The 19,333-nt window shown below is 39.2% G+C and overlaps 2 protein-coding genes across 5 annotated transcripts; one reads left to right on the forward strand and one right to left on the reverse strand.

The window, feature by feature from the left end:
• Positions 1 to 620: 620 nt before the first annotated feature.
• LOC148916956 (uncharacterized) lies at positions 621 to 980 on the reverse strand. The gene has a single exon (XM_089052338.1). It carries the CDS (start codon positions 978 to 980, stop codon positions 621 to 623), a length of 360 nt encoding a protein of 119 aa, XP_088908464.1.
• Positions 981 to 13,437: 12,457 nt separating this feature from the next.
• LOC103331098 (persulfide dioxygenase ETHE1 homolog, mitochondrial-like) lies at positions 13,438 to 17,651 on the forward strand. Of its 4 annotated transcripts, none has more exons than XM_089053672.1 (9): positions 13,446 to 13,785; positions 14,108 to 14,252; positions 14,922 to 15,056; positions 15,247 to 15,288; positions 15,388 to 15,454; positions 15,537 to 15,590; positions 16,064 to 16,088; positions 16,650 to 16,800; positions 17,275 to 17,651. In XM_089053672.1, the coding sequence occupies exons 3-8, from the start codon at positions 14,962 to 14,964 to the stop codon at positions 16,655 to 16,657; spliced, it is 291 nt and encodes a 96-aa protein (XP_088909798.1). In that variant the 5' UTR covers positions 13,446 to 13,785; positions 14,108 to 14,252; positions 14,922 to 14,961; the 3' UTR covers positions 16,658 to 16,800; positions 17,275 to 17,651. The 4 variants fall into 4 exon arrangements, with proteins under 4 accessions (XP_088909797.1, XP_088909796.1, XP_088909798.1 ...); XM_089053673.1 differs by having other exon boundaries at positions 13,462 to 13,785; positions 15,395 to 15,454; XM_089053671.1 differs by lacking the exon at positions 16,064 to 16,088 and having other exon boundaries at positions 13,438 to 13,785.
• The last annotated feature ends 1,682 nt before the right edge of the window (positions 17,652 to 19,333 follow it).

Below are 19,333 nucleotides of genomic sequence, written 5' to 3' on the forward strand. Positions count from 1 at the left end.
TTTGGGCCTTGAGAGCCAATTGAAGCACTTCAAGAGTGCTATATCCTGTACAAGGTTGATGACGTCTTGATATGCAAGATGTTCACGATGACCTTGCAAGAAGCAGCCCATAATTAGTTCCACACTCTACCGTCCATGTTGATTGGCAACTTCAAGGAGTTTGCTCCCATTTTTACAAAGGAGTACACCTTATATCGGATGGTCAAAAAACAAGCTGATCACTTGGTTAATCTACACAAGAAGCCTGACGAGTCTCTACGAGACTATATCAAGAGATTCAAGGCTAAGAAGGTGAACATCATAGGATGGGATGGTCGAATCACATCCTCATAATTCAATAAGGGCTTGCCAGCCGAGCACGAGCTATACCATGAGCTGACTATTGCTTTGACCCAAACCCTAGCAGAAGTCTTCACGATGGCAGAGTGCTACGCACTCTGGGATGACAACCGTATCACTGTGAAGAAAGTATGCAAGCAAGCCAAATAACCGGCTAAGCAGGCAAGCTAAACGAACGGCAAGTTCAATAACAAGTGAAATTACGTCATGACGATGATCCAGTGAACTTGGTAGTAAGGTCTTAACTTTCTCACGGAAACTACAAGGGAAAAAATTAGCCTTTACATTTTCGGATAGCGAGTTTCTGCATTGATAAGGGCTTTTGACGGGTAGAATACCAGATCTTGTGCCCCCAACTCTTCTTGAATTAGGGCTGAGCTAACTGCTGAGTTGGACATTGTCAAGTAGATGAACAAATCTTCGCCTGATACGAGTTTTGAGAGTACATGAGGTGAAGTGAGGTAGGTCTTCAAGTTCTGAAAAGTTACTTCACATTCTTCATCCCATTTGTCACTTTGTCCTTTCTTCAAGGCTTTGAAGAATAACCTGTACTTGTCGGTGGATCTCGAAAGTAATCGGTTGAGAGCTGATGCTCTGCCCGTCAGACTTTGTATCTCTTTCGTTATAGTAGACGACTTCATGTTGAGGATGGCCTTGATTTCATTCGGGTGTGTTTCAATGCCTCGATGCCTCTTTGGGTGACTAAGTATCCTTAAAATTGGCTAGATGAGACTCCAAATTTGCACTTGCTCCAATTCAACTTCACGTGGTACTTTCAGAACAAGCTGAAAACTTCGACAAGATTCTTGATGTGATCTGCTCGTTAGGGAGCTTTAACTAGCATGTCATCTACGTAGACCTCTAAAGTCTTGCCAATTTGCTTCTTGAAAATCTTGTTTACGAGCCCCTGGTACGTTGCTTCGGCATTCTTCACCTGAAGGCATGATTTTGTAGCAGATGCGCCTCTTTCAAATATGAAAAAAGTCTTTATTTTGTCGTCTTCGTGCATCATTGACAGGACCCGTACCAAATTCCCCCTTTGGAATCCTTGACTAACCATGTTCATGTTCAGCACTGATGCCGAGCCCACTTGTTAACATAACCCTTTCTCCCCCGATTTAAATAGAAATTGGGTCTAGACTTCAACTGAAATTTCAGTAGAGTCTCCCCTTAAAAAATAGACATTCCCAAATTACAAACACCTGCAAACAAAGCGATTAATAATCCCAAACAGTAACACATAGGATGGTAAAGCACACAATTTACAACATTGTCCTCCGGCCTCAAATTCAACACTACATGGGCAATATCAGAGCTTTCTAGAAAGCTTTGGTTTACATAGGTAAAGGAATTCAAAATGAAATATCCTACAAGTAATGGCATGCGTTGTACAAAATACTCGACGTGGACCGTCAAACTATAACCTTAGGGGCACAAAACAAGAAATTGTGAGTGGACAAAATAAAATTTATAACATAAATTTATATTTGAACATACTAACCCCACTGTTTTAGAAAAGGATATAAACCATGCAATAAAATCCATTTTTATCCATATACCATTCGGTACTTGAAACCTTTATATTCCCAAGACATATATATTTATACACACACACATGCACCACATCAAGATATGTACGAGGGAAAACAATCCAACTCGGAGATTGTTTATTCTCAGCCACATGCCTAGATCATGCATCGCACATGTGGCTGGGCATGAGCAGTCAACACTCACGCCGGGACTTGCATCGCACACGCGGCTAATCCAGTCATACATGTAGACTAGCATCCTGACACACCTCCCAAAGAGTATATGTGTGCCCATATGGATCCCAAAGACCAACTATAATTCTTTTCCATAATTCCATCATCCTTTCCATAACGAACTAGGGGAAGATACAACCCATGGTGTATAGTTACACAAATCCCATATTCCATAACCGTATAGTTACAGGTTCAACAATAATATTAATAACACCCGACTCTCTTTATACATAACCATAGTTCATAATAAAATCATGAAAAACTCCACAACATCCAATTCCAGCAAATCACAGTTTTTACCCAACTAAATCATGGCTATGCATGCATTGGAAATATGAAAAATAATGCTCATTTAAAAATAAAGTCCACTCACAACTGATCCGAAGTGAACTCAACCCTTAAAGGGTCCTTTCGACTAAGCACAAGGAGCTTGAGTACCTATGGAAAGAACACAATGATAATATTAACATTTGAATTGAATCGAACCAAACTTAACTTGAAACTTAATTTCTCGAAAGATAAAACAGTCTCGGAAGACTCATGGTCAACCATGTGGCCAAACTTCCCATATTGTTCAACCGGGCCTGTGAGGCCCACGACCTCCGACTTCCGATCCGAAAGTTCCTATATGATCATAGAGGTATAGGGAACAACATAATTGAAATTGAAACCAATTGAACCCTGATATCGCATAATAGGCGTAATATCCATTCGATAGTCAAACGGTAATCAAATTAAAATATGAGCTTACTGTCGTGCTCAGGATGACATGGGGGACATTTTAGGACGAAACCGCCACATAGTGATCCAAGCACAACCACCAGCCACCCGTCCACGGTCAGCAGTGGGTGTCTTGAGTAAATTCTGGCAATGAAAAATTCTCAAAATTTTCTACAATACTTGTACCACACGTTCAAACTAACAAGAGGAACACGTTTTGTTCTTGGATCGCGGCCAAAAAGTGGCCAGAACTAGATGAAAATGCGGTTGAACTGTCGGCCCTATATGGGTGTGTTGATAAATTTCCAAAACTTCAAAATCGATCTAAACCACCTATATAAACAGATAGAGCACGAAGAGTAGATGAAGTTTCAAACCTCACTCAACTGAAATGGCGGCCGAAGTTGTCAAAAAAAGCATAAACACAACCTGAAGAACCTAAGTTCTTCTCGTCATCGAATCAAGCTCTCCAGCTACTAACTTGATCGAATCTTGGGTGGGTTTTGTAGAGGAGAACGAGAGGAAGAGGTTTCATGAAAGTTGTGACAACAACTGAGGTTAGACGATGTTGAAATTTGAAGTAGAAGTGGCGGCGTTACTGTTCTCCACAGAGAGAAGAGAAAGAGAAGGAGAATCTGTCGCACGAGGAAGAGAGAGAAAGTCCCTAAAAAAAAAGTCTGGTCTAATACTTAAATTGGGACTTCACAATATTTACAGTTGTGCCACTGTACTTCAGTAGATCATAACTTCTTCGTTATAAATCGGAATTAAACCTGACTCTTATCTACGAACTCATATTCACAAGCTCTGTGCAACGTTCAAATTCTTTCTAAACAAAAAGTAACTAAAGCACCCCTACTCAAAGGGTTTGGAGGCAGTCACAGTGTTGGACTCGGCCATGTAAACAAAGTTTTCATGTTTTGGGCATATGTGAGAAGTAAGGCCTTGTTGATTGCAAAGCTGACATATTTTCTGGCATTGGAAAGGTGGCTAATATGGTGAAATTGGAAGAAGCGGTGGACAATGATCTGGAATGGGAGTGGTGGTACAGCGGTAGTTGGAAAAAGATTTGTTGGTGTTGGTACGAATTGAATTCCTGCTACATTGGAAATTGGAGTTCCAGTTGTGATCTCCACCACGTCCTTGATTGGAATTGTTGTTGGGAGTGTACCGCATGTTATGTGAAATTTTATGTTGATCATTGAAGACACAGTCAGATGTGAGGGTTGTACCTGTAGACAGTGAAATAGAGGACATTCTTTTCAAAAGGTGTTCTTCTTGAATGAGTAAACCAAAGAAATCATCAAACGTCAGTGATGGTCTAAGATGGAGCGATGTGAAAAACTATTTATATTCATGTCCAAGGCCATCAAGAATATAGTCAATGAGTTCGCCATAAGACATTGTGGTTCTAGCCCTAATGAGAGAGTTAGAGAGAGATTTGGCATGCAGCAGATAATCAAAAACAGACTGTTCTGGATCCTTTTTGAGCGTATGAATTTGATCTCGCAGGGTGCGAACATGAGTCTTTGAGAAGGGAGAGAGGCATTGCTCAAGGAGAGTTCATGCTTCATAAGCCGTTGTGCATGGGATAAGTAGAGTTTTGATAGAGGAAGATGGTGTTGCCTTTATCCAGCTTAACACCAATTTATTTCTGGAATAGGCATGATTCATAAATCCATCAGTTAGCTTTTTCTCTGGTCGTGCTTCATCTTTCACAACTTCGTCAAGGCCATGAATTTCCAAGACAACCTCAAATTGCGATTTCCAACTTAAATAGTTTCGGTCCATGGGAGTGGTGAATAGGTGGGAGATATTGAAAGAGGTTGGGATATAGGATACTGTGTTTCAGGAATTTTGTTGAGAGAGCACAGAGTCGGTGGAGAAAGATTTTGACGAAGATTGAGAATCACCCATTGATTTTGAAGATTCTGTGTAAGAAAGAAAGATTGAATTGGAAAGGAAGGATTGAAGTTGAGTGCTAGCCCCTACGAGGCTCTGATACCATGTAGAAAATGAGATAGGATTGAGAGGAATACTAGATTGAAGAATGACCCCGATGAGGTTTGTTATGTATTCATCACAAATTTATAATTACAAGACTTGACTTTGTACAAAGCTAATAACAGTAAGTAAATATCTCTAGAATAAATTCAGTGGTCTGCATGTAGGAAAGAATATGAGATTGCTTCAGTCAAGAGCAATCTCCCTTGATAGATGGAGAAATATCTGTTGATGGCAGAATTATAGGAGAATACGTCGTGGTGTTTTCTGTGAGACCGCCCCATCCATACTCTAGATATCTAAGCCAGGTTTATTTGGTTCCAAAAGTGGATGAAATGCCTGATTATGACAATGAAGATTGGTTGTTTGGGTGCAATGGTAACCAATCAAAGAAGCTCAAGGTGGAATCTTCAGGGGTTGCAAAGACACCTAAGGTATGGTCAGAGGCTCTGCGGATAGAGTCTATTGATGTTCTACCGTATGTCATTCCCTATTGATTGACTGAAATGGGCATGCTTCACCTCCTAACTTTGATGCAGGCAACCCTCTATAGGACTACACTAGACCGACTAGAAAGGCATCTGGCCACCTTGGACATATATTCAGAGTTTTCTAGCTGCATTCATTCGTGATTGCACTCTGTTGCAATGAGTATGACAAATGGTATGCTTCTTAAACAGTCTTAAATGCAAAGGTTGCAAAGGTCACTCACACGTTATGGCTTGCTTCAGGACTAGGAGGGCTATTAGGATTCAAGGGCTGATTTCCCCAATAGCTAATTCATTCAAAATGGAAATTTTCATAAGTGCGACCAAGTGAAAGGCTGCGTAGAAAGGGAAATAGATATATAAAAGCTTGTGCAATTTTTGTTTTCATTTGCTTAGGAGCTGAGAAGCTCATTCTAATTGAGCATTTAAGAGAAACTAGTTGTTGATACTCTTTTTTGGAGCAACTTAGTGAGAAGTGGATTGTCTTCAGCAGTGGAGAAGGTGAGGACCTTCGGCAAGACAAGCATGCAGAAGAAAAAGTGGGAGAAGCAATCGTTAAGCTTCAGACACCGGTGTGGTGCCGGCCGAAGACTCTCCGATGCTTAAGTCAGCTAAGAATAGTAACTTTGGCAGAGTAATAGTAAAAGTAAGAAAGTAGTTACCCTTTTTACTAGGGTATTATTCCCTATTTATAGGGAAGTGAAAGTGGGAGGTTTGTGTAGAATTTCGATGTGGGACTTTGTGCAAGTCGCTGTGGTGGTGACACGTGTCCTGGAGATTAGGTTCGACAGTCGGGAGCTTCGGCAGTGTTTGGCACCTTGGAAGAGTGTCTTCCTTCGGAAAGGGAAAAGGTGTGTCTGCCTTAGTGCTAGTTGTTTCGAGGCTGGATATGCTCGTTTGATTATGGTGTAAACAATAGTCCCCCAAGTTCGCAGTCAAGAAGTAACTTCTGGGTTGGGAACTTATTAGATTTTTGTGTAATAATGACCGTGCAATCTAGGTTTAGTGGGAGCCATAGGGCATTCCCTAGTCCCCCAAGTTGGCAAGCTAGAAGTTGCGTTAATACTTGGAAGGTATGATAAAATATGTGTATTTTTGGTAGCTGGGTACCTTGGAAAGAAAAGTAGACTTGGGTGTTAAAGCTTAGGCAAGAAATCTGTGGGTCTTAGTGCTTAATTATTCGTAAACTATTTTTTGGGAAATAGACTTGGGCCCTTTGGCTTCGGCATGGGAGTGAGTCTTGGCCTAAGAAGACTCGGCAAGGATCCCAAAAGGAAGAAAAATGAGCGCAGTAGTCGACCCAGGCTTGCCATTCGGCAAGTATCGATTAGAGAACATTTTGTGAGCCTCTCCCCCCTTTGCACCATGCTTGCTGTTCGACAGGGTTTTTTTTTTTTCGAGCCCACTCATGATTTATCTTAAGGTTTGGCTTGGGCCCTTTATGGCTAAGGTTTGGGAAGGGTGTGCTTGGGGGAGAAAATTTTCGAAAAGCAAGGAGTTGGGCCCTTGGGGTGTATTTAAGTTCTTGGCAAAGACCTGGGGTCAAAAAGGCTGGGCCTTAATAGAGCTTTCGACAAGATTCTCCCTGGAGCTAGACTTCGACAAGGGGTAATCTTTTGAGGTTTGTGGGGAATGAGGTCAAAGATTCGGCAGCCTATGCCTGCTGTTCGACAGTGATATGGTAAAAATTTCGACGAACCTTTCCTCCTTTCGCATGTTTGGCCCTCTCGGTGTTTTCGGCAAGAGCCTTGGCAAGCTACCAAGAATTTTGACCTTTTTCAGCTGGGCCTTTTGTGTTGGCTTCGGTAACCATAAAGGGCTAGGGTTTGGATTTGTGAGGATGGTATAAATAATTCCATATAGCTTTTGCAGTTCGGCAAGTCTTCCCTAACGTGATTTCAAGTCTCGATTTGGCCTCAGCTCCCAACAGCTTCCGCAAGAAAAGCTTTTGCTGCTTGAGCTTTGGTGAGTAGGTTCTGGGAAAAGAAGAAGTCATCACCGTGGCCATATTTCGAGCCCCTCCGTGTGATAGAGGTGTCGGCCAGTTGACCAAGGTGATTTTGAAGGAGGGGGGTTTCGATGTACCGTCTTGAAGTTGATACGTGCCGGGTCGGCAGACTTTGGTAACCTCATAAAGAACTTCTCATATAGGGCCTAAGGTAGCTTCAGTATGATTCTTGATGGCCAAGGAAACCTTGCGCATGACCCAGTCCCCAAGTTTGAAAGCATTGGGTTTGACTCAGGAGTCGTAGTACTTAGCGATGCACTGTTTGTACGCGACGTTGCGCATGCTAGATTGGTCACAAAGCTCGTCAATGAAGTCAAGGTTCAAGGCTAACTGCTCGTCATTGGCTTTGATCTCGTAAGTGGAGGTTCGGTATGTGGGCTGAACAATCTCCACTGGTGCCACGGCTTCGGTACCAAAGGAAAGAGATAACGGTGTTTCTCCTGTGGAGGTACGGAAGGTGGTGCGGTAGGACCGAGAGCTTCGGGAGTAGCTCGGCCAGCAACCCTTGGCTTTGTCAAGCTTTGTCTTCGGGTTTTCTTGATAATTTTGTTTACGACTTCGACCTGGCTATTGGGGATTGAGGATGGGCTGGGGAGGCGAAGCAAAGACGGATCTTGAGGTTCGAACAAAATTGTTTGAACTTGGCATTGTCAAAATGCCGGCCATTGTCTGTGATGATAGTGTTAGGGATGCCGAAGCGACGTACGATGTTCTACCAAACGAATGTCTCGATGTGAGCTGCAGTGATGGTGACTAGGGCTTCAGCCTCAGCCCATTTGGTGAAGTAGTCTACAACTGCATACTTGACTTGACCCTTGCCCTCAGGCATAGGTCCAATGAGGTCGAGTCCCCATTGGGCAAATGGCCAAGGGCTGACCATGGCTGTCAATGGTTCAGTTAGAAGTTGTGGGATGTTGGCAAATTGCTGACACTTATCGCACTTCTGGGTGAAAGCCTGGGCATCAGTGTGAAGTGAGGGCTAGAAATATCCTTGCCTAATGACCTTATGCGCTAGTGAGCAAGCACTTGAGTAATTGCCGCAAATGCCTTCATAGATTTCCCTAAGGACATAATTACCTTCTTCTGGGGTCAGGCACCGAAGGTAAGGGAGGCTGAAGCCACGCTTGTATAGGGCGCCATTGATGATCAGGTATCGAGCGGAGCGATAGCGAACACGCCTTGCCTCAGCAGGATCGGCAAGAAATGTTTGGTTCTTTAAAAACTGAATGATGGGGTCCATCCATGTAGGGCTGTGATCAATGGTACAAATTAGTAGTGTTTGTGTGCTATTCGATGTGGATATTGCAACCTAAATCCGTCAATTCCCCTCACAGGACTAAGGGAGATATACTCAACCTGAGAATGCAAAATAATCCGAAGGCAACCATATGTCCAAACACATTCTAAAGGCAATTTTATGTTCGAAGACATCAATATTTCCGAAGGTAACCAATCCAATTATTAATCCATTTAACACATATATAAAAATAAACACACATATATCATGCTTGGCAGGTAAAAGCGATAGAACAATAATTCACAAATATTTAATAAAACTCTTAGAGCAAAATACCAACTTAAAATCAAACAACCAAGCCACAAGCACCTCCCAACCAATTGGTCCTGGTCGAACCTGCGATGCCCACCATCTAGGTCAATTAGGCCCACGGGGCCCATAACTTCTGATTTCTTATCCGAAAGTTCCTATAGGTCCAACAAATTTACTAAACAAGTCTCGAAGTTTGATTTCGATCGAGCGGTCGGATCTAAGCCAATCGTACGATCAGACGACGATCGTTTTGCCTAAACTTAGAATCATTCACTCGGAGTATCCTGAACTCCTATTTTCGATCAACAAGTTCCCACATGACTCTAGAGATACAGAGAACAACTTATTTGAAATTGAACCGGTGGAACGGTCTAAACCTATTAAACCCGAATATCGCATAATAGGTACAATATTCGTTTCACTGTCAAATGATAACCGAATCCAAATCTGAGCATACCGTCGTGCTTAAGACGTCAGGGGAAACATTTTTGAACTCAATGGACAGCCACATAGCAGCCCACGAGCTGCATCCAGCCGGCAAGTGGGTGTCTTGAGATATTTTTCGGTGAAGGAAAATCTCCAAACCACCAGCCAATACATATGCCAACAGATTCAAACCAACTAGGGGATCAACTTTTGTTCTCGACCATGGCTAGAAACTAACCGAACTAGTGGATCGGTTTAAATCACTAAAAATGGGTATATAAATCAATCTCCAAATTTTACCCGAACTAACTACATAAATAGGTAGAGCATGATGAGGGGATGAATTTCCATACCTCACTGGATGGGTTTGGCAGTCGGAATAGCCGAAAAAATGCTAGAACACAGCCGGAAAACCTAACCTTTTCTCAGCTTCAATTCGAGCTCACCGGCAACGAATCGGATTGAGTTTTGGGTGGGTTTTGTCGAGGAAGACAAGAGGAACATTTTTCGTGCAGGTGGCGTGGCTAACCGGTGCATAAGGACATCGATTGGTGACTAGAAGTCGAACATCATCAGATGCTACAGGATCGTGTCAATGTATCTGAAGGAGAGAGTGTCGGGAGAGAAGAATATAAATAGGAGAAGCCCTTACATTATAGCAATCGGCATCAGAGCAGTATTATTTGCTATAACAACAAATTAAAAAATTGCCATTACGTCCTTTTCGTTTCTAGACAAGCTCTACGCAACAATGCCACTCAATTCCCAAAATCCTTCCCAAACAAAAAGTGACCGTTGTGCCCCTACCATAAAGGGAAAAATTGTAAAAGTTATGTGGACCTCAGCTTTTCTTCTAATAATTGCTTTTTATGTTATTTAATATTGTCAGATTCCACTGTCTTTGCTTATGTGTTATCGGAATTGAATAGGCGGAACAATTACGGCCTGGATCTCGCCTGTCGTGGATGAGGCATTATCGACTACAGGGATGATTCTCTTGAGACCGTCAAAAGAAATGAAATCCAGGTGAAGTGAATACCAATTCTGAGTTGCTGGTCATATGCAATGCTTATGTTTTTTTTTCATTTATATATATTTTTTCCGTTAATCAACTCTTGTTCAAAATTTCTACTTTCAGTATGGTTTGCTGCTAATAATAGTATCGTACAAGGATTTGTATGGATGGACCATGGATGAAGTAGTTAAGATGATTGGTCTCAAGAATAATTGCACCTTCTATGGTGTTTTTCGTCGTTGGGTATTTGCTTCTATTGGAAATTGATTGCTTGTGTATTTTTTAGAAATCTTGTATGCATGTATTTAGACATAACTTCAGCATTCAAATGTTTTGACAACATCAAAGCTGTGTGGTTACTCCACAGAAACTTATGCTACTTATTAGTAATGAACAAGCAATAAAGGGGCTAAAACTATTCACACAGCCTTGTTTTCCATAGCATCTATAATTTATAAATTCTATCATAGATTAGCTTTCTGTCTCATTAAACATGCAAGACATGGACAAAGTTTATTGGTTGTGAGAGATTATATGAATTATTCCACTTAATGGATTTATTTTGTAGATTGAGTAGATGCACTTCAATTGTCACTGGTGAAGATGGGCCAATTCCAAGATGCAAACCTTTTAAATACACCTATGAGAAAGAAGTTATTATATATCCTTACTGCTGAAATACTAAATACTGATTTCTTTCTTTGATCACTGTTATTCATCTTAATAATGAGTTGGAATTAGTTGTGAAGCCTTAACTAGATTTGCACGTATGCATATTTCAAGAGGCTAGACTACTTCTCCACCGAATGTAATTTAGTTTAACTCTAAGCTCTTTCAAATAATTTCGCTTAAGTCTTGCTCTATTATTTTCACTCCTCTCAACCACCCTTGCCACTATATTCTATGTTTGCATGCTTTCATAGTTAGATCTCATAAGCCATTGTTGTCAAAATTGCACGCATTTATTCACCCAATGCTTATCGTGGTTTTGTTCACGAGTTCATCAAGGATTTGGAAAGAATCAGGTGGGTTAGCTTGTTGTTGTGAGTCCTTTTAGGCAATGTTTCACTTTTTGGCATTGTAGTTTTCAAAAATCTAATCATGTAGGAGGTATATAAACAGCAGAAAGAGTTTATTTTACTTGGAGAGAGCGTTGTTCTTGCAACTTTTGCTTTTGATCTTAATTTAAACCGTCCATATAAACCGCTGGTTGAGGCAATAAAGAAATTCAAAGTAGCTCAAAATGCCCTTGCTCAAGTTGCATGGAATCTTGTTAATGACGGGTATGGTTCTCTTAGTTCATATATCTTGCTTGTTCTTCTTGGCCTTTCTTCAGTTTCTTCTTGAACTAGAAATGTGGCATGCATAATTACTATGCATTTGTCTTGATTTGGAAATGGTTGATGCCATCACAGTTATATGATATTTTGCAATACCATTTAAGCTTTAGTTCAGTGAAATTTTATACAGGTTATGCATTGCAGTTTTGCACAAACTACATTGCAATTTTGGTAATTACAATTGAATTTTTGCTCTTTCCTTGGCCTTCAACCTCACCAATTTAAAGAGTAGAGGCTACCCAAATGAGGAATTGGGTGAGCAAGAGAAGATGGAAACTGCATTGCAAAAAATGGAAACTGCAATGCATAAAACGGAAATCTGCATTGTAGAAAACAGAATCGCATAGCATAAAACAAAAACTGCATTGCATAAAATGGAAACTGCAATGCAGAAAATGGAATGTGCAATGCAGAAAATAGAAACATGAATAACCTATTTTACATTCTAGGTAGTCTTCAGTCTAATTCCCCCTCTCCCAACATGTCTTGAATTAAAAAAAATATTGTTTTGTTTTGTTTAACTCTAGAGTTGAGAATTTTTGCCTGCAGACTCAGATTGCAGCCATTTTTGTATTGCAGTTGCTTATGCATTGCGCTCCGCTTTCTTCATTGCAGCTTCTGCATTGTAGTTTCCGTTTCTACATCGCAGTTTCTATTTTAGTACTTTCATCTTGGTTCCTCCATTTTGCTTCTAATGAAATTAATTTTTGTTTTTCTTGCTGTTTTTGTTTTCCTTTTTCCTTTTTTCTTTTTACATAATTGATATCTACAGTGTATTTTTGTTGCGCTTTTTATTTGCAATTTTTGTGTAAATATGTGGTGAAATGATTTTTTTTTAAAAAAAAAACATTTATTGTTTATATAAATATTGTATAACTGAATAAATATTACAAAATCAAGTTTGGTGTAGTGGTTTGTGAGTGAGCCCTTCTCCTTTGAGGGTCAAGGTTCGAGTCTGTTCAATAACACAAATTTTTTTCCTTTAAAGGAGAATAAAGGGCAATCGAGTTGGTCCTGCAGACGGTGGCAGGCCGGTAATGGGCAAGTGGCATAGGGTGGCTTGCGGTTGCTAGCTGGAGGTTCTCACCGTGGGTTACACAAGGAAACTAAGATGGCAGTAGAATCTGTGCTTACTTTTGTGACAGAGGGAATACTAACGAAGTTGACTAACCTTGCAGCTCAAGAATTCCGTATGGCATGGTGAAGAAACTTAAAGACATAGCTGATGAGGCTGATGATGTCTTGGAAGAAATCAACTATGAATTTCTCCGGAGACGAGTAGAACTGCATAACCATATGGGAAAAAAGGTGCTCAACTTCCTTGCTGCCTCCAATCCCATCTTGTTTCGACTAAAAAAACCTCCGAGAAGAGTTGTCGGGAAAAAGGTATTTTCTTGTACTTGATGATGTTTGGGAGTCTGAGAAATGGGAAAGTTTGATGAGCTGTTTGTCAAAGTTGAATTCTGCTCCAGGAAGCAAAATTATTGTCACTACCCGCAGTGGCAAAGTTGCATCACTCACAGAAACACTTCCGCCACTATGCCAAATTTCACTTTACACAACATCACATAAGCATCAGTGAAACGAAATACCGATGTTGTTAGTATAGTAGGCATCGGTTTTATAAATAATAGGACTAAAAGTATATAAATGCATCAACACAAATATTTGGTTTTTCCCACTGATGCCATTGATTATATTTAGCATCGATGATTGAAATATGCTAATGCGTAAAATTGTTGGACAAAAAATAAATTTAAGCTCCGATGCCAAAAGCCTATAGTTGACTGCTACAGTGTTTTTTCCCCAAACAAATTTCGGTCCTTTGTGAAAATTTCAGATTCCCCCTTCCCTCAAAAAATTTCCCTCCTCTCTCTCTCGATACCCACAGAGATGACAGTGACTGAGCTCCCATCTTCTCACCTTCAAACTCCCTCTCTTCTCTCTCGTGATACCCCCATTCACCCTATACCCTCTCTCACTATACCCAGTTACCGGCACTCTCTCATCCAGTCACAGACAGTCATTCTGTCTGCCTCCTCTTCGTTTTCAGATCTGTGCTCTTCGGTCGTCTCCTTCACTCCTCTCGACGCTTCTTCTTCAGCTAGGGTTCGTAACTCCGATCCTTTACCGGTACGTGCTTGCTTTTGTGTTTTAATTGCCCTATCTGTTTTAGGGCTCTGAGATTGCTCATGTTCTCTGTGTTGTGAATTACTTTCTATTTTCGAAATTTTAGTAAGGTTAAAGTCATAGTTTGGCAGATCTATACACGGCATTTTTTGATTTGGGTAATTTGTTATACATAGAATTTTTAAGTTTAGGGTTTGATTATTCTTCATCTGAGTTCTATTATTTTTCATAGATGTTGCATGTTGCAATTTGAAGCTTATTTTTCAGTTTATTAAGGGTTGTGGGTTTTTGACATTGTTTACTGAAAATCGGTGCCTTCTTTCAGAGACTGAGTAAGGGCACCGCAATAACCTTCAACAACTCATTTGGTGGTCAGTTGAAGTCCAAATTTTGCATTCCCTTTGGAGCTCACGCAGCTGCCTTTGGTGGAGTCTCTTATCTCTGCCTGTACTGAATCTTGATAACTACAGGTAAGACAAAACATCTTCCTCTTCAATTTATGCTTTTACTCTTTTGAGTGTATTTGTTTCTCACTATTTGAGTTCTGAGTTTCGTATGCTTCTATTTATGCTTTTGAGTGTAAATGTTGGCAGCAAATTAATTATTGGCAGACTAGTCACAGTAGTAGCTAATCTTTTTAATTATGTTAATCGTCATAATTAATTAATTAAGTGCCCTTTCGATCTAAAGCATGACCTGATTTAAAGCTCAGAATGAGGTTTTGAATACTAAAGTGTTGGCTTTTATTGAATTAATTGCTTTTGGACCGATAAAGTAGAATGAATACAAAACTTAACTGGTATAGGCTGTGGTCTACCGAGTTCCTCTTCCTGTGAAATATATATAGAAGTGACCAAAAGAAATAATTTACTGTAACAAAATTTGTCTGGTCCGTACTGATTTTGAACTAGGTAGTTTTATGTGTATACAGAAAAGGGTATGCTTGTGTGTGTGTATGTTTTCATGTGTGCATATGTTGTGACAAATTGGCCTAAAGAAACAACCTACTAAAAGAAGTTATGTATGTATCTTACTGGTTTTGGACTAGTTGGTGTTGTGGTTCTCTGTGTCGGGTGTGTGTGTATGTGCATGTATGTGCCTTTGTATATATGTATCTCATGTGTGCATTTGTGTTGCAGGTTCGAGCTACTGCTGGGCATACATTAGGTTGTGTTGCCTATGTTACAGGAGAAGGGCCTAATCAGCCCTAACCAAGGATGGCTTTCACTGGAGATGCTTTACTCATACGGGGTTGTGGGAGAACTGATTTTCAGGTGTAGTACCTTCAACTTTTGAAACTCTTTGTAATCTACCTTTTTGTGACAAATTCTGCTGCTTTCAATCAAAAGACAAGGAAAGCAAAAATTGAAAAACTAGCAACAGTTTGCCATTCTTGTTCTTAAAACATGACTGTTAAGGGGATTTATCAAGTTCCCGTGTTTGATTTCTCTAATCTGTTCGTAGGGTGGCAGTTCACATCAACTGTACAAGTCAGTTCATTCACAGGTAAGAACATGCTGAGCTAGCATACCTTTGATATCATAGGAAAGAAATGAGTTCAAACATGACTTTATGTTAAAAGGCCACTTATTCTTTTGTACTTACAATCCAGATTTTCACATTGCCAAAGAATACGTTGATCTATCCTTCTCATGATTACAAGGGATTCAGTGTATGGAACTCTCTATTGTCTATTTCTTTTGTACCTGTATACCGAGGCAGCTTCTTATGCCACATATTTGCTTGAGATGCAGGTTAGCACCGTTGGGAAGGAGATGCTTTATAATCCTCGACTCACAAAAGATGAGGTATATATTTCATGGTTCCAAAAGTGTTAACCCTTGTAGTTGCTAAATTTAATGTTCTTCAGAAAGATGATACTGATACTATCTGGTTTACAAGTGGATGTCAAGATTTTGTATATCTACATATATCTTGGGTCAACAAATGTTTGACTAAGATGCCTTAGCATGATTTTGACCTGGGGCAATGTTAATGTGAAGGAGCCTCTGCCTAAAAGCAACCACCTAATTTACCAAGAATAGTTAGTACTGGTGTTGCACAGATGTTGTAAAAGAATGCTGAATTTTAAGGGAAAGTAGTGAGAACTAGATTTTTCTTTTATGTGAGATACTAGCTGAATAAATTAGCAGTCACTGTAAAGAGTCTTGACCATAAGCGCTGCATAGATGCACTTTTATTTTTCATTTATCATATGAGTATTTTAACACTTCTTCCCTATATGTATCTAACTAGTTTAATTTTGAACTCTTTTTTACAGGAAGCATTTCAAAATATCATGGAAAGTAAGTAAAACTATCTAGCATCCAATTTTTTGGAAGTAACCATGTCCAGTTTTAACTTTCATTTCATTGATTATATGATATATCCAACCATTTTAGGTTTGAGTTAAGAAAAATGATATTTCTTAGACCCAGAAGGCTTTATTGTTGGAGTTGGCTCAATGGGTTTATTGTTGGAAAGATCAACAAATAAAAATTGTGCTTGAGCTGGTGCTATGAAAATCACAGTTATTGGCATTAAAAGAAAAAAAGAAAAAGAAAATAGAAGAGCCATTGCAATTTGCAGAGGTCCCATCTCTTAATTAAACTCTAGTAGCATACACGTTTGTTTTGGTTATTATATTTGCTTTGACAGTGTATGGTGGCCACCCAATATTTTGGGCAATTGGGTCTTCCCTAATCCATTAGATTTGTACTAAAAACTCAAAATGTCAATAACTTGATTTGTACCATGTATAAATGCTATAGATTTTATTTATTTTGTGCAATTATGTCACTTTGGTGACATAATAATGGTTGAATGCTTTTTAATCAAATGCTTTGCTGGGCCATTGTTTTGTTTAGGGCTTTAGATTATCCAAGGGAGAAAGATGGAGCACGTCTCCAGATGAGACTATCCTACTGTCCAGCGGCAAACTTTTTTCTCTTTCTTGTCCAGTGGACTGACTGTCACCTTGCTGAGGCACTTGGTTTGCTCAGAATTCTTATTTATATGGTATATTTCTTTTTTCTTTTTTAAAATTGAGTTCTATAGGTTATGTCAATGCTCGTTTCTGTTTTTGTAATTAGAGATATAGAGCCAAGAGAGGAGAAGGAGATGAGAAAGCCAAGCGAAAGATAATAGATGAGAAAGATAATTTAAAAAGTTGAAATAGTTTTTAGTTTTTAGATTAGCACTTGCTGTTTATTTCTCTCTTGCTCAGCTTTTTCCACTCTATCCTCCTCCCTTCCCTCCTCTATTTTTAATTAGAAAAAAAAAACATATGTTAGCAAAAGAGCACACATATATATTTTTTCTTTCTGTGTTGTACTTTTTTTGTGTATGCCGCTTTGTAATTTCATTATCCAGTTTCACCATTTTTAATTCATTCATATCATATGTGCCTAATATTAGATTCCATTTTCAGAAAATGTAGTGAGTTTATTATGACTTCTTATTTGGGTGTGGCAATGTGTTGGATTTGTGCAGACGTATCCCAATGGAAAGGCCACCATGTCAGTTTATGAAAGGACGGCCAGCATCAGAGAATTTTATGGTGAGTGATGAAGTAAAGATGGATTTTACCAATGCAGTAACATTTGTAGGCACATGCATAATACTAAAAGTTGATCTTCTTGGGAGGCTGTGAGGGGGAAAAGGATGGGAGGCAAGGGATATATTTTTTTCCTTCATTGATATTTATGGATGTAATTTGTGTTCACATGTTTTTCTTTTCATGAACAGGTTTGATATTTCCTTCTTTGCTGCAGCGTTAGCTTCATCTATATTGTAATGAGAATCCATCAGAATAGGGCAACTCATTATAAAGGTTTATTATCGATATACAATGCTTTCTCCATGATAAAGCAGTTTGTGTGGCTCTCTGTTATCTATCTTTTTTTGAATATTTTAAATTAGAGGGTTAAATAGCAGCTGAGTTGTGGAGTTGGCCCATGATTGAATGGCAATATATATGAAATGGATGAGATGCCTCTGTATTTTGAGACAGAAACTAAGTAAAATATGATGTGAAATGTGGAAATTGCTTACACTTTATTAGTAACAAGGATGTCTATTGTGTATAACAACCTCAGTTTTGCCATAACAACTGAAGTTAAAAATTAAAAACATCAGCACTCTTTGGGAACCGAAGCCTGTAATCTGAATGGTCAATAATATTTGTAGAAAGTCAAACTATTTGTTGGTTTTTCACTTCAGCATAAGTACAAAAAACGAATGCGTAAATCATAATTTGCAACAATCTTTTCTGAAGTAGTAAGTTAACACGCGCTTCAGTATAAACAAAACCATTGATGCTATAATGACTATTTAGCATCAGTGTTGATATATTCCCTGATATTATTAAAGGTTTAGACATCGGAGGTCAACGCTTTTTTTGGCACATGGTAACAACTTAGGCATCAGCGATTATGAAAGAGTGAAGTCGTAACTCATCTTTAGCGATGGGGAATGTCCAAAGCGTATCACTATATCATATGCATCGGTTTCCAATACATCGGTTGTTGGGTACCTTTAGCAACGGAGTTTCCCCGAAGCAAAAAGTCAATTTTCGCGTAGTGTGCGGCCTAAATTGGAACTCCTAACAACATATGAATGCTGGTCCATATTGAAACATGCAGCTTGCTCAGATGGTAGTTCTGATATACCTCTTGGTTTAGAGAGAATTGGATGGGAGATTGATAAAAATTGTGAAGGTCTACCATTGATGGCAAAGGTACACGTACTATATATTATACATACATATATATTTTTTATACAAGCATTGCTTACATCAGGCATTTTTATTTATTTATATTTTTATAGATTATTGGATTATTTCTGGGAATTTAGGGATCATATCATGAATGGGTTATTTTGAATTGCATTGATGAATTTTCATGAGAAGGAATAACAAGGTCCGAAGAGAAAGAAGATTGTCAATTTTTTCTTTGTGTTTCATGCATCATGTCATGCCCATTCTCCACAATCTCTTTCTTCACAATCACTTTATTAAATAGAAATCAACAAAGATGTTCCACAAGACATTTGCACTAGTGGCCCACGGGAAAGGCCTTAATTGATCACCATGGAAATGATCACCGCGGCCCTGCCAGGGATGTCTCCAAACCTTAATTAACCTCAATATTGATATATGTAAATTGCCAAACCTCAAATTCACGAAAATATTGCTTATTGGTGTGGTGATTCGCTAAAAACCTTGCTTCTAGAAATTAATTTTAATTTACCTAACAAATATAAAATTAAGGGTTAAAAACCTTTTTCATGATTGGATTTTGTATAAAATTTAAATATGGTTACTCAAAAGAAAAATGTAGCCGATTTTGTCACTGGATAATCTAAAATGTGTTGGAGAAGAGATTTATGGAAATGACGTATTTCCATCACTAAAAGAATTATGCATTCGTAATTGCAAGGTGCTAATTGAATGGATGGAAGCACCAAAACAAGTCATGGTGTTTCCTTGCCTGGAGAAGTTGGATATTGAGAATTGTCCCAAATTGAGAAAGGCTCCCAGTCATTTTCTATC

Source organism: Prunus mume, linkage group LG5, assembly GCF_029339155.1.
Source record: "Prunus mume cultivar Tortuosa linkage group LG5, ASM2933915v1, whole genome shotgun sequence".
Taxonomy (NCBI): Eukaryota; Viridiplantae; Streptophyta; class Magnoliopsida; order Rosales; family Rosaceae; genus Prunus; species Prunus mume.

What these genes read in the sequence shown, in the direction of transcription:
- LOC148916956 (XM_089052338.1), bottom strand. Translation starts at nt 980, where the DNA reads ATGAAGTCGTCTACTATAACGAAAGAGATACAAAGTCTGACGGGCAGA.
- LOC103331098 (XM_089053670.1), top strand. Translation starts at nt 14,962, where the DNA reads ATGTTACAGGAGAAGGGCCTAATCAGCCCTAACCAAGGATGGCTTTCA. An exon ending in ACAAGTCAGTTCATTCACAG is followed by an intron (nt 15,289 to 15,536) that starts GTAAGAACATGC and finishes CTTGAGATGCAG; the next exon opens with GTTAGCACCGTTGGGAAGGA. An exon ending in CAGCATCAGAGAATTTTATG is followed by an intron (nt 17,342 to 17,529) that starts GTGAGTGATGAA and finishes TTTCATGAACAG; the next exon opens with GTTTGATATTTCCTTCTTTG.